This window comes from Loxodonta africana, chromosome X (genome assembly GCF_030014295.1).
Source record: "Loxodonta africana isolate mLoxAfr1 chromosome X, mLoxAfr1.hap2, whole genome shotgun sequence".
NCBI classification, from domain to species: domain Eukaryota; kingdom Metazoa; phylum Chordata; class Mammalia; order Proboscidea; family Elephantidae; genus Loxodonta; species Loxodonta africana.
The window spans coordinates 3,526,141-3,549,994 of record NC_087369.1 but is presented as its reverse complement, the minus strand read 5'-3'; the positions used below and the strand labels follow the sequence as shown (position 1 = coordinate 3,549,994).

General features: G+C 46.6%; 2 protein-coding genes across 2 annotated transcripts in view; one reads left to right on the top strand and one right to left on the bottom strand.

The window, feature by feature from the left end:
* LOC135228835 (arylsulfatase H-like) overlaps positions 1-23,854 on the bottom strand; it is a 93,787-nt gene that overhangs the window by 68,488 nt on the left and 1,445 nt on the right. The window lies entirely within an intron of this gene.
* ARSL (arylsulfatase L) lies at positions 1,138-22,845 on the top strand (the record flags this gene model as incomplete). Its single annotated transcript, XM_064277991.1, has 9 exons — positions 1,138-1,331; positions 3,395-3,516; positions 4,604-4,726; positions 7,853-8,276; positions 9,271-9,407; positions 12,021-12,155; positions 16,810-16,972; positions 18,634-18,755; positions 21,823-22,845. Coding segments are annotated over 9 exons (1,779 nt in total), but the record flags the coding sequence as incomplete, so codon positions are not given.

The following is a 23,854-nucleotide window of genomic DNA, read 5'->3' as shown; positions in this document are numbered from 1 at the left end:
TCTGGTTGTGGTAGCCGGGCACCATCTAGTTCTTCTCGTCTCAGGGTAGAGGAAGTACGAGTCTGTGGAGGCAGTTAGGCCTGTAGAGTGGCTCCTTCTCTGATTCCTGGGTTTCCTTCTTTCTCTTTTGCTTCAGATGAATAGAGACAAATAGCTGTATCCAGGAAACCTGTTTTGCAAACATTCTTTCAGACTCAGAGTGCATCTGTATTACATTGCTCTGGGTGCTGTGAAGCTACCAACCTGGTGATCACATGCATGTCTGGGTGGTGCCCAAGAAAACATCTACACAGGCCACCACGACAGTACTGGTGGAGATGGTGGGGAAGCCATCAACCACTGTGGCAATTCCTCTCACGGCATTCCACCACCAGGAGGCTCTGTGCTGGGTTGCCACCTCCATCACCCCCCAAACGTTCATTTCTCATCGGGTATCAGTGGGCTAAAAACGTCAGCCTTTGGTATTTCATACCTGCAAACTTCCTGTGAGCAGCTGAACACGTTAAGCATTTGCACCATTCAGGGACTCCTAAAAACCAGTCGTCTGGTTGACTGACTCATGGCAACCCCATGTGTGTCAGAGTAGAACTGTGCTCTGTAGGGTTTTCAATGGCTGATTTTTTGGAAATAGATCGCCACGCCTTTCTTCTGAGGTACCTCTGGGTGAACTCCAACCTCTAACCTTTTGGTTAGTAGCCAAATGTTTGATCGTTTGGGCCACCAAAGGACTTCTAAGTACAGATTACAGAGCTTCCCAAAAATAAATAAATAAAAGATGCTTAAAGTCTAGATAAAACCAACAACATTGTACATATTTTATAAATGAAAAAAATTAAATGCTTAAGAGATACACTGTAACTATTCTGGAATGTGATAACACCAAAAAAAAAAAAAAAAAAGCCATTGCTGTTGAGTCCATTCCGACTCATGGCGATCCTATAGGATAGAGTAGAACTGCCCCATAGACTTTCTAAGGCTGTAATCTTTACAGAAGCAGACTGCCACATCTTTCTTCTGGTGGGTTGGAGCCGCCAACCTTGGGGTTAGCAGCCGAGCACTTTACCGCTGCACCACAATGACATCAAAGCCACCTGAAATGGTGACACAAATGCCCTGCTTACAGAGGTGATGTGAACGGAACGGAAAGCAGAGTCAAGCCCCTTTGGTGTTTTGTGTTTCAGGAATTGGCTGTTGGTGGCACTCGGCGTTTTCCTGGCTTTGAGGCCCTCTGGTTGTAGAGATTTATCTGGTTCCCGGCCCAACATCCTTCTCCTGATGGCAGACGACCTCGGCATTGGAGACGTTGGTTGCTATGGCAACACCACCCTCAGGCAAGACTCACGAGAATGGTTCAGTTTGTGTCCCCACAGAAAGCCCAGAGGACAGAGAAGTCACCGATAATACGTACAACCAAGTTCTAGGTTTATCAGATATCTGCACACATTGTTTCTTGTTGTTGTTGTTGGTTGCCATCAAATCAGCTCAGACACGTGGAGACAGAAGGAAAAGTTGCCTGGTCTAGCACTATATTCACAATTACTGGTATGCTCTAGCACCCCTTTGTGGTCATTATGTCAGTCCATCTGTGATGGACTGAATTGTGTCCCCCCCAAAATTACATGTTGTAAATCCTAACCCCTATACCTGTGGTTATCATCCCATCTGGGAATGGGTTTTCTTCCTGATGTTAATGAGGCCGTACTACTGTAGGGTGTGCGTCTTAACACTTTCATGCCCAGTGGCACATATAAAAAAAATTAAATCTTTTCTTGTTGGCTTTTTTTTTTTTTTTAACATTTTATTGTGCTTTAGGTGAAAACTTCCACAGCAAATTAATTTTTCAATCAATGACTCTCACACAAATTATTTCATGATCTTGGTTGCAATCCCTGCAATGTGCCAGCATGCTCCCTATTTCCTCCCTGAGTTAATTCTCCATTTCCTGTAGTCCAGTTTCCCTGTCCCTCCCTTCCCGCCTTCTCATCTTTGGTTTTGGACCATCGGTGCCCTTTTGTTCTCATGTAATTGATTGTTCTAAGGAGCACATTCTTCACGGATGTTATTGTTGACTTTATAGCCCCGTCTATTATTTGGCTGAAAGCTGACCTCCAGGAGTGTCCGCAGTTTCAAGTTACAAGGTTGTCTTAGGGCAACAGCCTTGGAGTTCCCTCCAGTCTCTCAGAAGAGCAAATCTAGTCTTTTTTTTTTTTTAATTTGTATTTTTTTCTTCATTTTTTACCCATTCTATTTTTATCCAGGACCTTCTATTGTGATCCCAGCCAGAGTGCCAACCATGAACTTTTTTTCAGCCTCTGGAGTTTATTGGGAAGCTGTTGTACCACTGATAACGCATGGTACCACAAGGCGGGGGCCTTTATGACTGTTTGAAACTGAAGATAAGGACGCATGCCGCAATTGACTGTTTTTACAGAGTATTGTATGAGGTGTTTGAATCTTTGGTAGGAAAAACAGAAATTTTGGAAAATTTTTATTTGTTACACATAGGTACCAATGGACTCTGGGGTATTATTAGTGGTACTTCCTGTGTACCACTAAATATTTAGGCTTGTGGGAGGGGGCAAGAAAAAAAAATCCATATGACCTACCAAAAATTCAGATATGCTCACTGATTAAGCCTGCTTCCGTTAATGACGACACATGGTATCAACAAAAAATTCAAAGCAGAAAATAATTGGGTCACCAAAGGGTGAAGTCCATCTCTTTTGAGGTATGAAAGGGCAGAATGAGCAAGGAAGCAAAGATGGGGGACAATAGGTGCCACACGCCAAGCAATCAGGAAACAGAAGCTGAAGAGACAAGGGCCTTCGCCCAGAGTCGACAGAAAGCCTTCCTTCCCCTGGAGCCAGCGCCCTGAATTCAGACTTCTAGCCTCCTAAACTGTAAGAAAATAAGTTTCTGTTCTCTAAAGCCGCCACCTTGTGGTATTTCTGTTATAGCAGGGCTAGGTAACTAAGATACCATCTCATCGAGAGTAGCCCCCGTTTTTGCTGACCCTCTGCTTTACCAAACATGATGCTCTTTTCCAGTGATTGGTCTTTCCTGATGACAGGTCCAAAGTAAGTGATTTCGAGTCTCACCATCTGCCCTTGTGAGGAGAATTCTGGTTGTATTTCTTCTAAAGCTGATTTGTCTGTACCTCTGGCAGTCCACGGTGTATCTATGTGGTGGACTGACACAGTACTGCCACACTGCCTCGAGCATACCAGTGATCGCGAAGATGGCGCAGGCCCAGGAAGCGTGTCCTTCTGTCATGCATCAGGTCCCCATGAGTCGGGGGTGACTCCATAGCACCAACAATGACAACGTATATACCTATGCTTTTGTGGGAAAACCTTTTGACTGGGACTAAAGTTGTAACTCTCTCCCTCCACAGGACCCCAAATATTAACCGCCTTGCAGAGGACGGGGTGACCCTCACCCAGCACATCGCTGCTGCACCCACCTGTACCCCAAGCCGAGCTGCTTTCCTGACGGGCAGGTACCCGCTCCGGTCAGGTTAGTTCTTTCTGACATCTAACCACGGGCTGGACAAGGACATGCTCTTTTTAACTCCCCAAAGACAATTATTTGAGCCCTGGTGACGCAGTGGTTAAGAGCTACAGGGAGCTACAGCTGCTAACCAAAAGGTCGGCAGTTCGAATCAACCAACCGCTCCTTGGCAACCCTATGGGCAGTTCTACTCTGTCCTGTAGGGTCGCCATGAGTCAGAATCAAGTCAACAGCAATGGGTTGGGTTTTTTTGTTTTTTAAGACAATTACCGCAGCGGGGTAGCGATAGTTCAGTGGCAGAACTTTCGCCTTCTATGCGGGAGACCCAGATTCGATTCCCAGCCAGCGCGTCTCATGCACAACCGCCACCTGTCTGTCAGTAGAGGCTTGTGTTATGCTGTGATGCTGAACAGGTTTCAGGGGCATTTCCAGTCTAAGGCAGACTAGGAAGAAAGGCCTGGCATTTTTCTTCTGCAAAGTCGGCCACTGAAAACCCTACAGAGCGCAGTTCTACTCTGACACACATGGGGTAGCCATGACTTGGAGTCGATTTGATGGCGACTGATTTTGAATTATAGCAAGAGTTTGGTCAAACATCATCTCAGAAGGTTAGATGAGAAGCTGGGGGGGTGGCCTGTGAGTTTATGGTGCTGGAATAACTTGGAAAAGGATACAGTTATACACCTTGAAGAATGTAAACAATGTCACCATGTTATATGTGTAGAATTGTTGAAACAGTGTATCCTTTGCTGCATACATTTCCTCAAACGTTAAAATTAAATTTAGAAAAGTTTTGTCAAATCATAGACATTTTTTAACTATCATTCTTGTTTCATTCAATACTCCTTTTTTTTTTTTTTTTTAACAAGCCCCACATCACAAGACAATAAGGGTCCTTACTAGCTTTTTCGATTAATTGATCATTTCCTTGGCTCATGTAACCCAGGAGGCAAAGCCAAGTAGGACGTAAATTTTCCATTTAATTATGAGTAATGGGGTTTGTCACCAAATATTCCAAATTAAAATGATAATGATAAAAAAAAACAATGAATGTGTCTCAGTATAATGTTTCCCTGAAATTCACTGATGACAGGGATGGTTTCCAGCAGAGGCAACCGAGTTCTTCAGTGGACAGCAGTCTCCGGGGGCCTTCCCGAAAGTGAGACCACCTTTGCCAAAATATTAAAAAATGAAGGCTATGCCACTGGACTGATAGGTATGTACATGTTTAAAGCACGTTACTTTAATATGGGGCAGCCCATTCAACTAAAGGAGCCCCTGGGTAGTACAAGCGCACTCAGCTGCTAACTGAAAGGTTGAAGGTTTGAACCCACTTAGAGGCACCCCAGAAAAAAATTCCTGGCATTCTGCTTCCACAAAAATCAGCCACTGAAAACCGTATGGAGCACAGCTCTACTCTGACACACATGGGGGGGCCACGAGCCAGGGCCAACCCAACACACCTCATTTAGAGTCCCTGAGTGGTTGCAAACAGTTAATGCATTCGGCTGCTAACCGAGAGGTCAGAGGTTCTAGTCCACCCAGAGGTACCTCGGGAGAAAGGCCTGGTGATCTACTTGTGAAAAACCCAGTGTTGAAAGCCCTGCGGAGCACAGTCCTGCTCTGACACACACGGGGGTGCTTATTTTCAGAGTCAGCTGGAGGGCAATTAGTTTTTTGTTTGTTTCTTGCTTTATAATATCCAGCTAACCACTTAGAAATGAAGTGCACGGGGATGCAGCATGACTCTCCACTCCATGGAAAGCAACCTGGTCACAAATGACTTTCTTTCCAGGCAGCTTGGTGCAAAGTGAGTGCTCAGGAGATACCGGTTTAATGACAAATCTCATGTTTTATGCAATGTGCTGATGTGCCACAAGTTAAAAAAAAAAAAGGCAAAACTATATACCCTTTCAGCAAAAATGTCGTAATTCCACCTTAGTCCCGTGGAACCGGGACCCCCAGCTCAGCATCTCCCTGCCTCCACAAATCATGTGCTTATTTTCCTACCTGCTGGCAAGCCCTGGTAGGGACGGAATAGAAGAAATTAAGAACAATAGTTTCCTGACAGGGTACAAAGTTTCCATTATCATTATTATCTGACAATGATAATTCTTAGTAACATTTATTTATAGCAAAGAAAAATAGTAGGCGATACATTGAATATAAAATAGAAAAGACTCATTGCCTTTTTTTTTTTTTTAACATGAAATAGTCCATTCTCATGGGAGTGCTGTTGTCCTTAGCTGCCATGGGGTGGGGCCCTGATTCGTGGCGACCCCGTATGCAATGGCACAAAACCTGCCTGTTCCTGCACTGTTCTCGTGATCCGTTGCAGATCAGACTGCTGTGATCCATAGGGTTTTCACTGACTGAATTTCAGAAGTCGATCTCCAGGCCTTTCTTCCTAGTCTGTCTTGGTCCACAAGCTCCTCTGAAACCCATTCAGCTTCACGGCAACACGCAAGTCTCCGCTGACAGACGGGTAGTGGGTGCACGTGAGGTGCATTGGCTGGGAATCGAACCCAGGTCTCCCACAGGAGAGGTAAGAATTCTGCCACTGAGCTACCATGGCCCTCAGGTATATATCGGAAATATATTCATATATAGCTTATTTATTTATATGTATATATAAACCCTGGTAGCATATTGGTTAAGAGCTACAGCTGCTAACCTAAAAGGTCAGCCGTTTGAATCCAACGGGTGCTCCTTGGAAACCCTGTGGGATGGTTCTACTTGTCCTGTAGGGTCACTATGAGTCAGAATCGACTCAACGGTGGTGGGTACATATATGTAACTTATATTTATATATATATAAACCAAAAACCTGTTGCCATTGAGGCGATTCCGACTCACCACAACCCTATAGGACAGAGTAGGACCGTCCCATAGGGTTTCCAAGGAGCGACTGGTGGATTCAAACTGCCGACCTTTCGGTTAACAACCATAGCTCCTAACCACTGCACCACCAGGGCTCCAGATATTTATTTCAGGCTCCATAAATGTTCTGTTTCTTGATTTGGGTGATGGTTACAAACAGGTGTTGTTGTTGCTGCCATCGCGTCAGCTCTGACTCATGATGACCCCATACACGACAGAGTCAAATCATGATTTATAGGGTTTTCATTGGCTGATTTTCAGAAGTAGATCGCCAGGCCTTTCTTCCGAGTCTGTCTCAGTCTGGAAGCTCTGCCGAAACCTGTTCAGCTTCAGAGCAACACGCAAGCCTCCGCTGACAGACAGATGGTGGCTGTGCCTGATGTACATGGGCTGGGAATCAAACGTGGGTCTCTGGCACGGGAGGTGAGAATTCTACCATTGAGCCATCACTACCTCTAGGAAATCACATGGGGTTTTCTGGGTGATGGACGCCATCGGAGGGGTGAGAAGACACCCCGTGTCTCTTTATCAGCAGCCTAGTAGTGGAAGAAGGGAAGCTAACCACCTACCTTTAATGGAAGTGAAGGTTGCACTCTGGGAAACCTATCACCACCTCCAGCCTGACCCCTATCAAAGTGGCTTAGCAAAGTGAGGAACAATTCCAACGTGAGCGAGTCTTGTGCCATACCAATGATGTCACGTAGAACTTTCTAGAACAATCTGGCCTCTCCGTGCCCTCCTCATCACCCCACCACAGACCATCATAAGACAGGTGTGGTAGGCCGAGCGATGCCAAAGGTAACAGCTGCTGTTGAGTCGATTCCCACTCCTGGAGGCGCCCCCGCGTGTGTCAGAGTAGAACTGTGCTCCGCAGGGTTTTCCATGGCTGATTTTTCTGAAGCAGATCACCAGGCCTTTCTTCCAAGGCACCTCTGGGTGAATTCAAACCTCCAGCCTTTCAGTTAGCAGCCAACCACATCAACTGTTTTAACCACATGTAGCAGCGTATATATATTATATATACTCTATCTGTGTATCTATTATCATCTATTTATCTGCCTACCTACCTTCCAGGTGTCATCGAGTCTATTACAACTCATGGCGACCCCATGTGTGTCAGAGTAAAACTGTGCTCCATAGGGTTTTCAATGGCTGATTTTTCAGGAGATTGCCAGGCCTTTCTTCTGAGGCACCACTTGGTGGACTTGAACCTCCAGCCTTTCACTTAGCAGCCAAACGCAAACCACTGGCACCACCCAGAGACCCCTAGGGTTCTCATGCCCCTGACATGGGGAGGTCAGGCTGCGGTGCAAGTAACCGATCACACTGCCCACATTCCTGCGTGTCCCCAACATACCCCAGTGCCCCTCAGAAGGCCTATAACGGAGGACACTCATGATTTCTACTTACCAGTGGGTGGTCAACTAGTTTTCTGTCACATGGACATACTTTTGCCTTCCAGGAAAATGGCACCTGGGCCTCAACTGTGAGTCCCCCAGTGACCACTGCCACCACCCCCTCAACCACGGCTTCGACTATTTCTATGGGATGCCTTTCTCCATGATGGGAGACTGTTTGCGGTGGGATCTCTCCGAGAAGCGTGCAGGCCTGGAGCTCAAACTCAACTTCTGCGTCCAGATCCTGGCCTTGGCTGTCCTCACGGTGGCTGCCGGGAAGCTCACGGGCTTGGTATCGGTGCCATGGATGCCAGTTGTCTGGTTGACCATTGTGGCTGTCCTGCTCTGCGTGATCTCCCACTTCGTGGGCACGCTGATTGTTCACGCAGACTGTTTCCTAATGAGAAACCACTCCATCACGGAGCAGCCCATGCTCTTCCAGAGAACCACGTCTCTCATGCTCCAGGAGGCAGTGTCGTTTATCAAAAGGTGAGCGTTGACAGCAAAGACGGCATCAGTCCGGAATTTTGCTTTCTTTTCTTTTCAATAGGCACCGACGATAGAAAATACTGAGCTGCCGAAAATACAGATTTAGACTGAAATAAGTCAGTCATGAAAACTGTTTGACTTACAACAACAGACATTCACTCTCGGGCAGTTCTGGAGACAGGAAGTCCGCAAACAAGGTGCGGGCAGGGCTGCGCTCCCTCCGGAGGCTCTAGGGGAGGGTCCTTCCTCGTTTCTTCCAGCTTCTGGTGGCCCCGGGCGTTCCTGGGCTTGCAGCCCCTTCACTCCAGTCTCTGCTCTGTCTTCACATGGCCATCTTTTCTCTATGTCTCCCTGTCTCTGTGTCTTTTCTCCTCCCCTTACAAGGACGCCCATCCTTTGATTCGGAGCCTCCCTACCCCAGTATGGCAACCCTGGTGGTGCAGCGCTTAAGAGTCTGGCTGTTAACCAAAAGGTTGGCAGTTCAAATCCACCAGGCGCTCCTTGGAAACCCTATGGGGCAGTTCTGCTCTCTATGAGCTGGAATCAACTGGATGGCAACTAACAAGAACAGCTACTCCACTATGATCTCATGTTAACTTAAATTTTCTCTGCAAAAACCCTGACTCCCAACAAGGTCACGGTCACAGGTACTGGGGATTAGGACTTGAACACATCGTTCTGGAAGGGGACGCCATTCAACCCATCACAAAGGACGTGACTGTTTTGTGTTTGCTGACTCTAGGGTCTCCATCTCTGCTGGTCACAAAGATAACTCTAGTTGCTTTGTGTTTACTCTCATATTCTTTTGCTTGAATTTTTTTTCTAATTTTATATTTTATTTGGTGAAAATGCACACAGCAAAATGTATACCAATTTGCCAGTTTCTACATGTTCAACGAAGTGGTATTTGGTGACATTCTTCAAGGTGTGTGAACACTCTCACCCTTCTTTTCCGAGTTGGCCCCCAACCCCCATTATTTGTGTTTGCTTTCAGAAACAAGCACGGCCCTTTCCTGCTCTTTGTTTCCTTCTTACACGTCCACGTTCCCCTCGTTACCACCGAGAAGTCCCTGGGAAAAAGCGTTCATGGGCTGTACGGGGACAACGTGGAGGAGATGGACTGGATGGTGGGTGAGTGTCTTCTTCACGTGAAAACATGGCTGCTCCTCCCCTAGAAGGGGCAGAGGGCGAATGGCGTCAGTGAGGAGAAGGTGAGATGAATTAAAGCCAAGCACAGCAGAAGCCATGGGAGGGTAACAACCAGACTGGATCTCAAGGGTTTACAATACCATACCATACATCTTCACTCAAGTCCCTGTTGGCATCAACAGTGAACGTGCTCAGCTCCTAACCAAAAGGTTGGTGGTTTAAACCCACCCAGAGGTACCTCGGAAGAAAGGCCTGGCAATCTACTTCCAAAAAACCAGCCACTGAAAATCCCATGGAACACAGTTCTGCTCCAACACACATAGGGTTGCCAAGAGTTGGGGTCCACGGCAAGTCACAACAACAGGGGCATATCTTTTATACAATGAGTCAATCCCATTGCTCGTGCGTGGTGTTGTTAGTTTCCGTTCAGTGGATCTGACTCATGGGGACCCCATAGGTGCCGAGTAGAACTGCTCCCCAGGGTTTTCAAGGCTGTGACCTTTCGGAAGCAGATCGACAGGTTTTTCTTCCAAGGTGTCTCTAGGTGGGTTCGAACCGCCAACATTTTAGCTGGTAGTCGAGTGCTTAATTGTTTGCAACACCCAGAGAGTCCTGCAGGTAGGCAATCTAAATTTGGAGTCCACGCCTGAGTCTGAAAAATCAGATAAAACGATCAGAAATCAGAAATCAGCTTAAAAGTGTCCAAGAGCTCCCATTGCTGAGAAAAATAGTACCTGAGGGCAAAAACCTTCTACGGCCACCTAGACTTTCTTACGTGCACCTGGTACCTGGAACCACCGATTCGGTACAAACAATGCCCTCAGCTGCTAACTGAAAAATTGACTCTTTGGGTCCCCTTCGAGGTACCCGGGAAGAAAGGCCTGGCACTCGTGAAAAATCAGCTGCTGAAAACTCTATGGAGCACAGATCTGATACCCATGGGGTCACCATGAGTCAGAATCAGCTCAATGCCAACTTCTCTTTTTTACAATGGCCCAACCCCCTACCAGCTCTGGGCTCAAACACTGATAAGAATAAAGAGTCTGACCCCTCAGCACCAGCAGCTCCAGCCCAGAAGTTTGGAGGTTGGGCTAACTCCGGGAGAACTCCCTCGTTCTCAGATCTGTTCCACACTTGCTGACACGTCAGCTTCCTCAAGCTGCCAGATGTATGTAAGAAACAACATGTACTCTCCGGGGACGGCAAAGCAGAAGAGCACTGCAGCTCAGTCTCCACTGTTCTTCAGTACACGCTTCTCGTACAAAATTTAAAAACGTTATTAGGTTTGCAAAGAAGCAAGAAAACAGGACTCACGACAAAAATAAATCAGTACATAAATTTCTGGAATCCAACCTTGCTATTTTGTCTCTACAACATTGCAGTGTGCGATGCTTCGACTTCCTGTGGTCTTGTAACTCCCATCCAAGTGGTTGGGTGGGACTGTGTGATAGGATAATTGTGGCCCACCAACGGCATTGGTCAGTTTTGCCATCCTGCTGGGCTTGAAATGAGTGACCCCTGAGGTAGAAAAAAGAATCCTATCACCACCAAGGAAGAACAGCCAAGAGCTGGCACGACGTTTGGACTTGGGATCCCTGTGCCGAGAAGCTCCTGGAAGCAGAAGACAGAGAGACAGAGAGTTGTAACCCTGAAGACGCTGAAAAGAGATGGCAGGAGAAACCCAGCAGCACAGACCTGGCAGCAGGAGACACCGTGATGGGGCCCCCGCCCACAGAGAGAGAAAGCTGAGTGCCTTTACGGAGAGTCCGAGGGCCAGGGAGAGGCGTCTGCCAGCACAGCTAGGAAGAGGCTGTCCTGATGGAAGAACTGTATCCTGAGTGCTCCTGAGCCTGAACTGTAACTCTTTATTTCCCTAAGGAACCCCATAATCGTCAGTATGGTCTGTGAGTTCTGTGTGGCCATTGCAATGAACTATCGAGCCCAGCAGAGAAGTATAAAGGGCCATGGGAGGGACAGTTGTTGTTAGAATTGGTAAAGATGGCAGAGAGAGGAGGCGTGTCTGACCTCCACCTCACAGGAATCAGCCTTGGGCTCTTGATCTTGATTCTCCTTGCCCTTGTGAAGTTAGAGGAGGTCAGACAGTGCCCCATGCTGTTTTTTATAAGCATACGCCCTTTTACCTTGCCTAAAATTTTTTGGAAATAGGATAGGGTACATACAAAGAACGGAGTTCCCGGCGGGAGGTGGGGGGAGCAAATGATTAGCATGCTAAGCTAAAGGTTGGAGGTTCAAGGCCATCCAGAGGTACCTCAGAGGAAAGGCCTGGTGATCTGCTTCCAAAAAAACAGCAATTGAAAACCGTGTGGAGCACAGCTGTACCATGACACATAGTCTCCAGGAATCCGGGTCAACTTGACGACAACTGGTTTAACTGGACATATAAATAAATACTTCAGTCTTAGATCAAGGACACTCAAGAGATCAACATCAGAATACTAATACTACCCAATCCCTTTATGTTTTAAATCGAAAAGCTCTTCCCCATAGGTTTTTCCAAAAGGCTAAAAGTACAGCTGTGTGGTTTGGTTTAAGAAACTTTGTCCTCTGTGGCTCCAACTTCCCTCCTCTTTGCAGGACAGATTCTGGACACTCTGAACAAGGAAGGTTTGACTGACAATACCCTGGTTTATTTTACATCGGATCATGGTGGATCCTTGGAGTCCCAACTGGGAAACCACCAGTATGGTGGCTGGAATGGAATATATAAAGGTGAGGCTCCAGGATTCCCAGACCCTTATCTCCAAGCATTATCTCCTCCGTAAAATGCCCAACCCTCTATTGGAAAGCAGACTTCGACACCAAAAACCCATCGCTCTCAACTCAATTCCAATTCCTGCGACCCTGGACAAAGAGCAGAACGGCCCCATAGAGTTTCCAAGGCTGTACTCTTTACAGAGGAGCCCTGGTGGCGCAGTGGTTAAGGGCTCAACTGCTAGCCAAAAGGTCGGCAGTTCGAATCCACCAGCTGCTCCTTGGAAACCCTATGGGGCCGTTCTGCTCTGTCGTATAGGGTCACTGTGAGCCAGAACAGACTCAACAGAAATGAGATTAATCTTTACGGAAGCAGATTGCCACATCTTTCTCCCAAGAAGTGGCTGGCGGGTTTGAACCACACTTCTGGTTAGCCAAGTGCTTAACCACTACACCACCAACGCTCCTTCCTTCAGCCCCAAAGGATGGCAAATACTGCTGCCTTACACCGTTGCTTTTTTCTTATCCTGTTTACCAAAACACCAATTTCTTTTTAAATTGTTTATCGCGCATTAGGTGAAAATTCTTGTTTTATAGTTTGCACATAATGTGTTCCGTGGCCTTGGTTTTACTCCCCACAATGCGTCAGCACTCTCCCCATTTCTGCCCTGGGTTCCCATTTCCTTGTGTCCTGATTTTATTCCCCTTCCTGCCGCCTTATCTTTGCTTTTGGACAATTGTCGCCCTTTTGATCTTGTATAATTGATTTTTCCAAGGAGCACATTCCTCTCAGTGTTACTGTTTATTTTAGGGACCCGTCTATGGTTTGATTGGAGGGTGGTCTCTGGGAATGCCTTCAGTTTTCAGTTCCAGTTCAGATGTGTGTCTTAGGGCCATAGTCTCGGGGGTTCCCCCAGTCTCTGTCAGACCAGTAAGTCTGGTTTTTTTGTGTGAAATTTGATTTTTTGTTCTACAATTTTCCTCCCGCTCTGTCCAGGACCCTCTGCTGTGATCCCAGTCAGAGCGGTCAAAGAAATTCCGATTTGTAAAGCTCAGGTTTGATTTTTTTTTGTTGTTTTTTTAATTCGATAACTCAATAGTTTTTGGTATATTCACAAATTGGCAACTATCACCACAGTCCATTTTAGAACATTTTCATCATCCAACAACAAACTCCATACCCATGAAATATCACCCCTTATCCCCTCAATCCCCAGGCCCCTGGAACCCCCACCCCCTGCCCTTGGCCACCACTATTCTCCTTTCTGTCTCTATGGATTTGCTCAGTGGTTCAGAGCTGTGCTGCTAACCAAAAGGTCGGCAGTTCAAATCCCCCAGCCGCTCCTGGGAAACCCTGTGGGGCAGTTCTACTCTGTCCTGTAGGGTCGCTGTGAGTCGTAATCGACTCGATGGCAATGGTTTGGAGTTTTTGGACATTTTATATAAATGGAATCATACGATCTTTGTCTTTTGTGCCTGGCTTCTTTCACTCAGCGTCCTGACGTAGAACGTATCAGGGCTTCATTTCTCTTTTCGGCTGAGTGATAAATATTCCATTGTATGGATAGACCACATTTTGTGTAACCATTTGTCCCCTGATGGGCTCAAGTTTGAATCTGTAGTTCAGAAAATGGATTCAAGGAGGGTTATCACCTTTTATTCAAACTAGGATTCCAATGATGACAGATTAAACCCTTATTTGATGTACCACAAGGTTTCAAATCAAATTAACACAGTGTTGACACTCAGAATGTTTTCATTTTTATTCCGTGAAAGAGTTTGGACTAATTTTGATATATATGTTTATCATGTATCACTTTAGTTTGTGTGTGTGTGTGGAGCCCTGGTGGTGCAGTGATTAAGAGCTCAGACTGCTAACCAAAAGGTTGGCAGTTCAAATCCACCAGCAATTCCTTGGAAACCCTAAGGGGCAGTTCTACTCTGTCCTGTAGGGCTGTTGTGAGTCGGGATCAGCTCAATGGCAATGAGTTTTGGAATATATATATATATAAATATACAGACACACACATGGAAACCCTGGTGGCGTAGTGGTTAAGTGCTACGGCTGCTAACCAAGGGGTCAGCAGTTCGAATCCACCAGATGCTCCTTGGAAACCCTATGGGGCAATTCCACTCTGTCCTATAGGGTCGCTATGAGTCAGAACTGACTTGATGGCAACAGGGAATGGGGATACACATGCGTAATTATATACACATATATACAAATATATGGAGCCCTGGTAGCACAGTGGTTAAGAGCTATGGCTATTAACCAAAAGGTTGGCAGTTTGAATCCACCAGCCGCTCCTTGGAAACCCTGTGGGGCAGTTCTACTCTCCCCTGTAGGGTTGCTATGAGTTGGAATCAACTTGACTGCTACGGGGTTGGGGGGGATACATATATATATATATATATTCCCTGGATGGCACGAATGGAAAGGTCAGCAGCCTGAACCCACCCTATGGAGCACAATTCTACTCTGTAATATCACGAGGTCACCACGAATCAGAGTAGACTAGGTGGCAACTAACAACAACATCAATACTCACTTAAAAGATGAAGGGTCAAACCCACCCACTGGCACCACGGAAAGAAGGCCTGGCCATCTGCTCCTATAAAGATCACAGCCAAAGAAAACTGTACTCTGTAACACATGGAACCTCCGCGAGTTGGAGTCAACTCAACGGCGATGGGTTTTGGTTTGATTTCGGTTTTTAGTTTTACACACACACACACACACACACAGGTTAACTCAGTGTAGGCATTCCTAAGCCTTCTTCACACCTGGAATCAGACTCCTCTGTGATCTCTGTCATCTCAGCACCATGCATGTTTCCACGTGGGGTGATGGCGATTGTGTGGAAACAGATCATGGTGACAGTCACACACCACGACGGGTGCAATTATTGTCACTGAACTGGAGGCTTAAAAACGATTAGCGCGACAAATGTTATGCCATCTACATTTTACCACAAAAATAAAATAAATGTTTCCCACGGCGCCATTTACGACGCTCAGAGAACCGATCTAACGATTAAGAAGTATGAGGGAAACTGAAATTCTCTGGCGTCACTCAGCAATACAGAAGGACAACACTCAGGTTATCGAAGATATAAAACCCAACGTCCCCCGGGAAGGAACTAAACATTATTGTAAAATAATAATAAAAGATCGTTCTAAAGCAAACATCATGCTGAGTGAAGCCAATCACTCTCAGAGGGACAGATCCTATATGGTTCCACTGACGTGAAACATCCAAAACGTTGTTGTTGTTGTTAGGTGCCGTTGAGTCGGTTCCAACCCACAGCCACCCAAAGTACAACAGAACAAAACACTGCCCGGACCTGTGCCATCCCCACAATCGTCATTATGCTTGAGCCCATTGTTGCAGCCACTGTGTCAATCCAAAATAGGTAAATATATACGGAGCCAAGGTCCCTGGAAGTTGCAGATGGCTTGTGCACAAGTACTGACCTAAATCTTTGTGGTTCAAACCCACCCATTGGCGCTGAGGAAAAAAGTCCTGTTGATCTGCTTCTGTAAAAAAGGTTATTCTGTGCCACTGAGTCCATTCCGACTCACAGCAACCCAATTACAGCCAAGAAAATCCTACGAAAGAGTTTTACTCTGTAACACGTGAGGTCTCCGTGACTCCGAGTGAACTCAACCACAACGGGCTGATGCAGACCTGGTGGCTCCGTGGTTAAGCACTTGGCTGCTAACTGAAAGGTCATTGGTCCAAACCCATCAGCCGCTGCACAGGACAAAAGACCTGGCAATCTGCTTCTGTAAAGATTGGAAACCCTACAGGGCAGTGCTACTCTGTCATATAGGGTCACAGGGAGTCAGGCGTTGGGTAAATCTGCTGCAAAAGCGCTCTTTAAGGTGTTAAAAAGGAAAGATGTCACTTTAAGGACCAAGGTGAGTGTGACTGAAGCCATGGTATTTTCTATCGCCTCATATGCATGTGAAAGCTGGACAAAGAATAAGGAAGACCAAAGAAGAATTGACACCTTTGGATTATGGTGTTGGCGAAGAATACTGAATATACCAGGGACTGCCTGAAGAAGGAACAAACCTGTCTTGGAAGAAGTACAGCCAGAATGCTCCTTAGAAGCGAGGATGGCGAGACTACGTCTCACATACTTTGGACATGTTTTCAAGAGGGGTCAGTCCCAGGAAAAGGACAACCTGCTTGGTAAAGTAGAGGGTCAGCAAAAAAGAGGAAGACCCTCAACGAGGTGGATTGACACAGTGGCTGCAACAATGGGCTCAAGCATGACAATGACTGTGAGGATGGCGCAGGACTGGGCAGTGTTTCGTTCTGTTGTACATAGGGTCGCTGAGTCGGAACCAACTGGACGGCATCTAACAACAAGAACAAAGTTTATTGGTAGTTACCAGGCAGGTAGGAGGGATGGGAAAAAGGGGGACTCATTGCTCAAGGTACACTGAGTTTCCACTAAGGGTGATAGAAATATCTGATAACAGATAATGGCTGAACTACATGAAGAACGTGACTAATGTCACCGAACAGTACCGGTGAAGAATGTTGGAATGGCAAACAAATTGGTACGTACATATTTATTACAAAAAAAAAATGTTAAAGCCCTCAGAGCAAACACTCATTTCTGATTTTGAATCACGTCCTTTCGTTTGTGTTTTAACAAAGGAGGCAAAGGCATGGGCGGCTGGGAAGGGGGCATCCGTGTGCCCGGAATCTTCCGGTGGCCTGGGGTGCTGCCCGCTGGCCGGGTGATCGACGAGCCCACCAGTCTGATGGACATTTTCCCCACGGTGGTCCAGCTGGGAGGCGGCCAGGTGCCCCAGGACAGGTATGTGTGGGATGGGACCACCTGCCCTCTAGTTTCTGAGAGCTGATGTTTTGATTTTTCACATTTAGGGGGAAAAAATACAGCAACATGAGAACATTTTAAAAATTCTGATGATTTCTTATATAACAGTATCGGTTTCCTACCCGTTGCTGTCGAGTCGATTCCGACCCATAGCAACCCTATAGGACAGAATAGAACTACCACATAGATTTTCCAAGGAGCACCTGGTGGATTCGAACTCCCAACCTTTTGGTTAGCAACTGTAGCACTTAAACCACTACACCATCAGGGTTTCCACCGATTTCTTAGTTTCCTTCAAATCAGTTCCAACTCCTGGTGACCCCGTGTGTGTCAGGATACAACTGTGTTCCACAGGGTTTTCAATGGCTGATTTTTTGGAAGTAGATCTCCAGGCCTTTCTTCTAAGGCAACTCTGGGTGGGCTGGAACCTCTAACCTTTCAACTAGCATGTTAACCGTTAGTGCCACCCAAACCAAAACAAACAAACTTGTTGTCAAGTTGATTCCGACTCATAGCAACCCTGCAGGACGGAGTAGAACTGTCCCATAGGGTTTCTAAAGCTGTAATCTTTACAGAAACAGGCTGCCACATCTTTCTCCCCAGGAGCCGCTGGTGGGTTTGAACCACTGATCTTTCAGTTAGCAACCAAGCGCTTTAACCGCTGCTCAACCAGGGCTCCTAAATCAGTTGCCATCAAGTTGATTTTGACTCACGGCAACCCCGTGTGTATCAGAGTAGAACTGTGCTCCATAGGGTTTTCAATGGCTGCTTTTTCATAAGTAGATCACCAGGCCTTTGTTCAGAGATGCCTCTGGGTGGACTCGAATCTCCAACCTTTTGGTAGCAGCCAAGCGTGTTAACCATTTGTAGTACCAGGGATTCCTAGACCAGTTGCTGTAGACTCAGTTCTGACTCATGGCAACCCCGTGTGTGTCAAAGTAGAACTGTGCTCCACAGGGTTTTCAGTGGCTGATTTTTGACGAATAGATCGCCAGGCCTTTCTTCCCAAGCACCCGCGGGTGGACTCGAACCTCCAACCTTTCCACTAGCAGCCGAGCACCTTCACTATTTGCACCACCCAGGGATCCCTCCCCAGCCCTTAGATGTCCAAGAAATTTTGCACATTTTTGTTCTGTCATTGTACGAGATAGAGGACTGAATTCGTGAAGTGCATAATGGAAACATATACGTAGAAAAAGAGCCCTGGAGACATAACAGTCTCAGCTGCTGACTCCAAGGTTCGAACCCACTCGGCAGCTTCCTGGGAGAAAGACCTGGCAATCTGCTCCCTTGCAGATTAAACGAAACCCAAACGCATTGCTGTGGAGTTGATTCCGGCTCATAGCGACCCTGTGGGACAGAGTAGAGCCACCCCATAGGGTCTCCAAGGAGCGGCTGGTGGATTTGAACTGCCGACATTTTGGTTAGCAGCCGTAGCTCACAGTAGCTCTTAACCACTGTGCCAGCAGGCCTCCACCAAGGCTTTAGGGGGACACAATTCAAGCCATGACACCATCTAGGTTCACACCCTGACTTCCCCCCAAGCGCTGTGAGCTAGCAGAGAGGAGCAGGGCCCCTTCACTCAGGGCCTGCAGGTGCCGTGGGACTGACCAACTGGATGCCTCTGCTACTTTCCACAGAGTGACAGATGGCCGGGACCTCACACCCCTGCTGCTTGGGGCCGCCGCACACTCAGGCCACCAGTTCCTGATGCATTACTGCGAGGGATTCCTGCACGCAGCCCGGTGGTACCAGAGGAGCAGTGAGTAGGGGGCTGCACCCTGAGGCCCCGAGGGGAGGACCCGCGCTGGCCAGAGAGCCAGGGAGCTGCAGGGCCGTCTTCGTGTCTGCTTCCGTTGCTCTGCTCCTTTACAGACTGCCTGTTCACACCAGCTTCCAATTTCGTCCTTGGCTGTGTTTTTCCCCCTCCCTTGGTGTCCTGCCTGCTGAGACCATCTGTCAGTCAACTGTGAGAAGGGCCTTCTCCACGTCCTGTCAGCATCATTTAGGGAACTGTTTCTCTCTCTGTCCTTCCCCCCATGATGCCAGCTGCGATTTTCATCATTACTCACACACACCTTCACACTCACATAATATACCCACTCACTCATACTCCCTGTCTTAGTCATCTACTGCTGCTATAACAAATACCACGAGTGGGTGGTATTATCTTCTCACAGTTCAGGAAGCTAGAAGTTCTGATTCAAGGTGCCTGCTCTAGGGGAAAGCTCTCTCCCTCTCTGTCTCCGTCTCTGTCTTTCGGTCCTTGTCTCTTTGGAGCTTCTGCTCCTGAGCCATCTTCATGTGGTGTGCCATCTCTCTTCCTCTCTGCTTGCTAGCTCGCTTATTTAATCTCTTTTGTATCTCAAAAGAGGGTGACTCAAGACACACCCTCCACTAACTGTCTCCTTAACTTAACCCAGAGAAACCCATCCCCAAATAGGGTTATAACTATAGCTGTAGTTATAACCCCAAATAGGGTTATAACTACAGCTATAGGGGTTAGGATTTACACCCTATTTTCAGGGGGGTCACAATTCAATCCCTAACACGCCTACATGCACACACACTTACACACTCAGCCACACATTCACACTCAACATACACACACACACATGCACACCTATGTACACACACAGCACACAGGCACACACACCCATTTACACACTCACACACATCCTTAGACTCAAACGTACACACATTCACATACACACTCACACAAACACACACTATGCCTTAGGCTGGGTTCTCTAGAGAAGCAAAACCAGTGAGCTTCTATATATATATGCACATAGAGAGAGACAGAGATTAAGATCAAGGAAATGCTTCACTCGGTTGCAAAGGCAACAAAGTCCCGAGTCTGGGGGTCACCCTGGAGGCTGACAAATCCCAAGATCTGCAGGCAAGACAGCAGCTAAGCTGCTAGCTCAAGTCCCGAGAACAGGAGGTCAGGTGAGCAGGAGCCAGCTACAGGATCCAGAGTGAGTAAAAGCCAGCGACCCGGCCACACCCCCAAGGAAACTCTCTTTCAACTGACTGGTTACTCACAATTCTTATTAAAAAAAAAAAAATCATTCATCAAGCACCTTATTCCCTTGCCATGTAATTTCATTGTATCTTGACTGCCTCAATCTTTGTGCCTATGTTCACCATCTTCATCTATGGGATTTGCCAAAGATTTTCTATTTTTATGGATCTTTTTTCTAAGAGTCCCTCTCTTGCATTTACTTAACACCTGTACTTTTAAATTTTATAACTAATCGATTTCTGCTTCCATCTTTGTCTTCTGATAAGAGTTTCACCAATTCGAGTCTCTTACTCCTCTTTTTATTTTTAGGATCATACAATGTTTTTCCTCTTGTGTCTGGCTTACTTCATTCAGCATCATGTTTTCAAGGTCCATCCATATTGTGGCATGCATCAGGACTTCATTTCTCTTGGCGGCTGAGTAATATTTCATTGTGTGGATGGATCATATTTTGCTTATCCATTCATCTGTTGATGGGCACTTGGGCTGTCTCTTTTCATGGCTGAGTAATACTCCACTGTATGGATGGACCACATCTTACTTATCCATTCATCTGTTGATGGGCACTTGGGTTGTTTCTTTTTCACGGCTGAGTAATGCTCCACTGTATGGATGGACCACATCTTACTTATCCATTCATCTATTGATGGGCACTTGGGTTGTTTCTTTTTCACGGCTGAGTAATACTCCACTGCATGGATGGACCACATCTTACTTATCCATTCGTCTGTTGATGGACACTTGGGTTGTTTCTTTTTATGGCTGAGTAATACTCCACTGTATGGATGGACCACATCTTACTTATCCATTCATCTATTGATGGGCACTTGGGTTGTTTCTTTTTCATGGCTGAGTAATACTCCACTGTATGGATGGACCATATCTTACTTATCCATTCCTCTGTTGATGGGCACTTGGGTTGTTTCTTTTTCACGGCTGAGTAATACTCCACTGTATGGATGGACCATATCTTACTTATCCATTCGTCTATTGATGGGCACTTGGGTTGTTTCTTTTTCATGGCTGAGTAATACTCCACTGTATGGATGGACCACATCCACATCTTACTTATCCATTCATCTATTGATGGGCACTTGGGTTGTTTCTTTTTCATGGCTGAGTAATACTCCACTGTATGGATGGACTACATCTTACTTATCCATTCATCTGTTGATGGGCACTTGGGTTGTTTCTTTTTCATGGCTGAGTAATACTCCACTGTATGGATGGACCACATCTTACTTATCCATTCGTCTGTTGATGGGCACTTGGGTTGTTTCTTTTTCATGGCTGAGTAATACTCCACTGTATGGATGGACCACATCTTACTTATCCATTCATCTGTTGGTGGGCACTTGGGTTGTTTCTTTTTCATGGCTGAGTAACACTCCACTGTATGGATGTACCATATCTTACTTATCCATTCGTCTGTTGATGGACACTTGGGTTGTTTCTTTTTATGGCTGAGTAATACTCCACTGTATGGATGGACCACATCTTACTTATCCATTCATCTGTTGATGGACACTTGGGTTGTTTCTTTTTCACAGCTGAGTAATACTCCACTGTATGGGTGGACCGCATCTTACTTATCCATTCATCTGTTGATGGAAACTTGGGTTGTTTCTTTTTCATGGCTGAGTAATACTCCACTGAATGGGTGGACCACATCTTGCCTATCCATTCATCTGTTGATGGGAACTTGGGTTGTTTCCACCTCTTGACTGTTGAGATTAGCGCTGTTACCCAGCAATGCCCCATATCGTCTATCTCACCCTCTAAATCGCTGTCCTTCCCCCAGCAGGCACCGTCTGGAAAGTCCACTTCACGACCCCCAAGTTCCACCCAGAGGGTGCCGGCGCCTGCTACGGCAGAGGGGTCTGCCCATGCTCAGGGGCTGGGGTCATCCACCATGACCCACCTGTGCTCTTCAATCTCTCCCGGGACCCTTCCGAGGCCCACCCCCTCACGCCGGCCACAGAGCCCTTGTTCCACCAGGTCATGGAGAGGGTGGCTCAGGCTGTGAAGGAGCACCAGCAAACGCTCACCCCAGCCCCCCTGCAACTGGACTCACTGAACAACATCTGGAGACCCTGGCTCCAGCCATGCTGCGGTGTCTTCCCCTTGTGCTGGTGCAGTCAGGAAGAACACCAACAATAAATGTCTGCCAGAAAAACTGGGGTTCCTGTTGTGGGCCTCAGTGCTGGAATCCCATTATGGACTAAACTGTGTACCCCTAAAAGTTGTATAGAAGTCCTAACCCCCGTACCTGTGTACCCATGATGACCCCACGTGTGTCACAGTAGAACTGTGCTCCATAGGGTTTTTAAGGCTGTGCCCTTTCAGAAACAGATTGTCAGGCCTTTCTTCCGAGGCACCTCTGGGTGGGTTCAAACCACCAACCTTTCAACTAGCAGTTGGGCGCTTACCCTTTTGCCCACACATGGGATCCCCATGAGTCAGAATTAACTTGACTGCAACTAACTATAGCAACAACAACATTCATGTGGATGTGATCCTATCTGGGAATAGGGTTTTCCTTGTTATGTTAATGAGGCTGTACTGATGTAGGGTGTGTCTTAAACCTGGTCACTTTTGAGAAATAAAAATAGCAGATTAAACACAGAGAAGCAAACACAAATGGGCAAAAGATAGATGCTACATGGAGGTCACCAAGGAACCAAGGAACACCAGGTATACCGAAGCTGAGCCAAAGACCTCCCCTGATAGCCAACAGAGAGATAGCCTTCCTCCAGCATCAGTAGCCTTGATTTGGACTTCTAACTTCCTGAACTGTGAGAAAATAAATCTCTGTTCTTGAAAACCACCCACTTCTGGTATTTTTGTTACAGCAGCACTAGAAACTAAGAGAGCTTCTTCACCTGAATCACCAAGAAGCCTTCACTGTGAAGTTAAGACATTCATTTTGTTGGGCTTAATTCTTTCACCAAATCAAAAGAGTCAAGAAAAAGCAATAATGTATAATCACCACTAAATAAAATGACTTTTATCATTCCAGGTATGCATCAGAAAGAGCAAAGTTAAAGCCCTTGGCTGCTAACTGAAAGGCTGGAGGTTCCGGTTCACCCAGAGGTGCCTTGGAAGAAAGGCCTGGTGATCTGCTTCAAAAAAATCAGCTACTAAAAGCCGTATGGAGCACAGTTTACTCTGATGCACATAGGGGCACTAGTAATCAGAATTGAGTCAATAACAACTGGTTGTAGGGCACTGCCCTAGTTGTTCCTGTGTTCCATCCAGTCAATTCTGACTCATAGCAACCCCTTGTGACACAGTAGAACTGCCTCATAGGGCTTAATCTTTATGGAGCAGGCCACCAGGTCTTTGTCCCGTGGAGCAGCTGGTGGGTTCAAACTACTGACTTGTTGTTTAGCAGCCAAGCACTTAACCACTGCACCACCAGGGCTCCTTAGAGTAAACAGAGTAACAAATAACGCTGAAAAAAGAGAGAGAAGCAATAAACAATGCCCAAGAATCAACTTCAGATATAACAAGTCATCACAACAAATGTAAATGAACTAATTTTGCCTTTTAAGACAAAGGCTGTCGAAACAGATTTCTTTAAACAGAGACCTCCATCCCCATTTCTAGAGATTCTAAGTCAAGTGATTTTAGGGTAGGGCTTCTAACTCTGGATGTTCAACAAGCAGCTCAGGGGGCACCAAGGCTGCCCCTCCCTGAGGCCTTTGGGAAATACATTTTATTTTTGAGGGATACAGCACTGAATTGGAAAGGTAAAGGGACATGCCATGGGGCAGAGTAACAGGGACCAGGACCCGGGATATGACCAACACAGTTCCCTGCCTGCACTGACC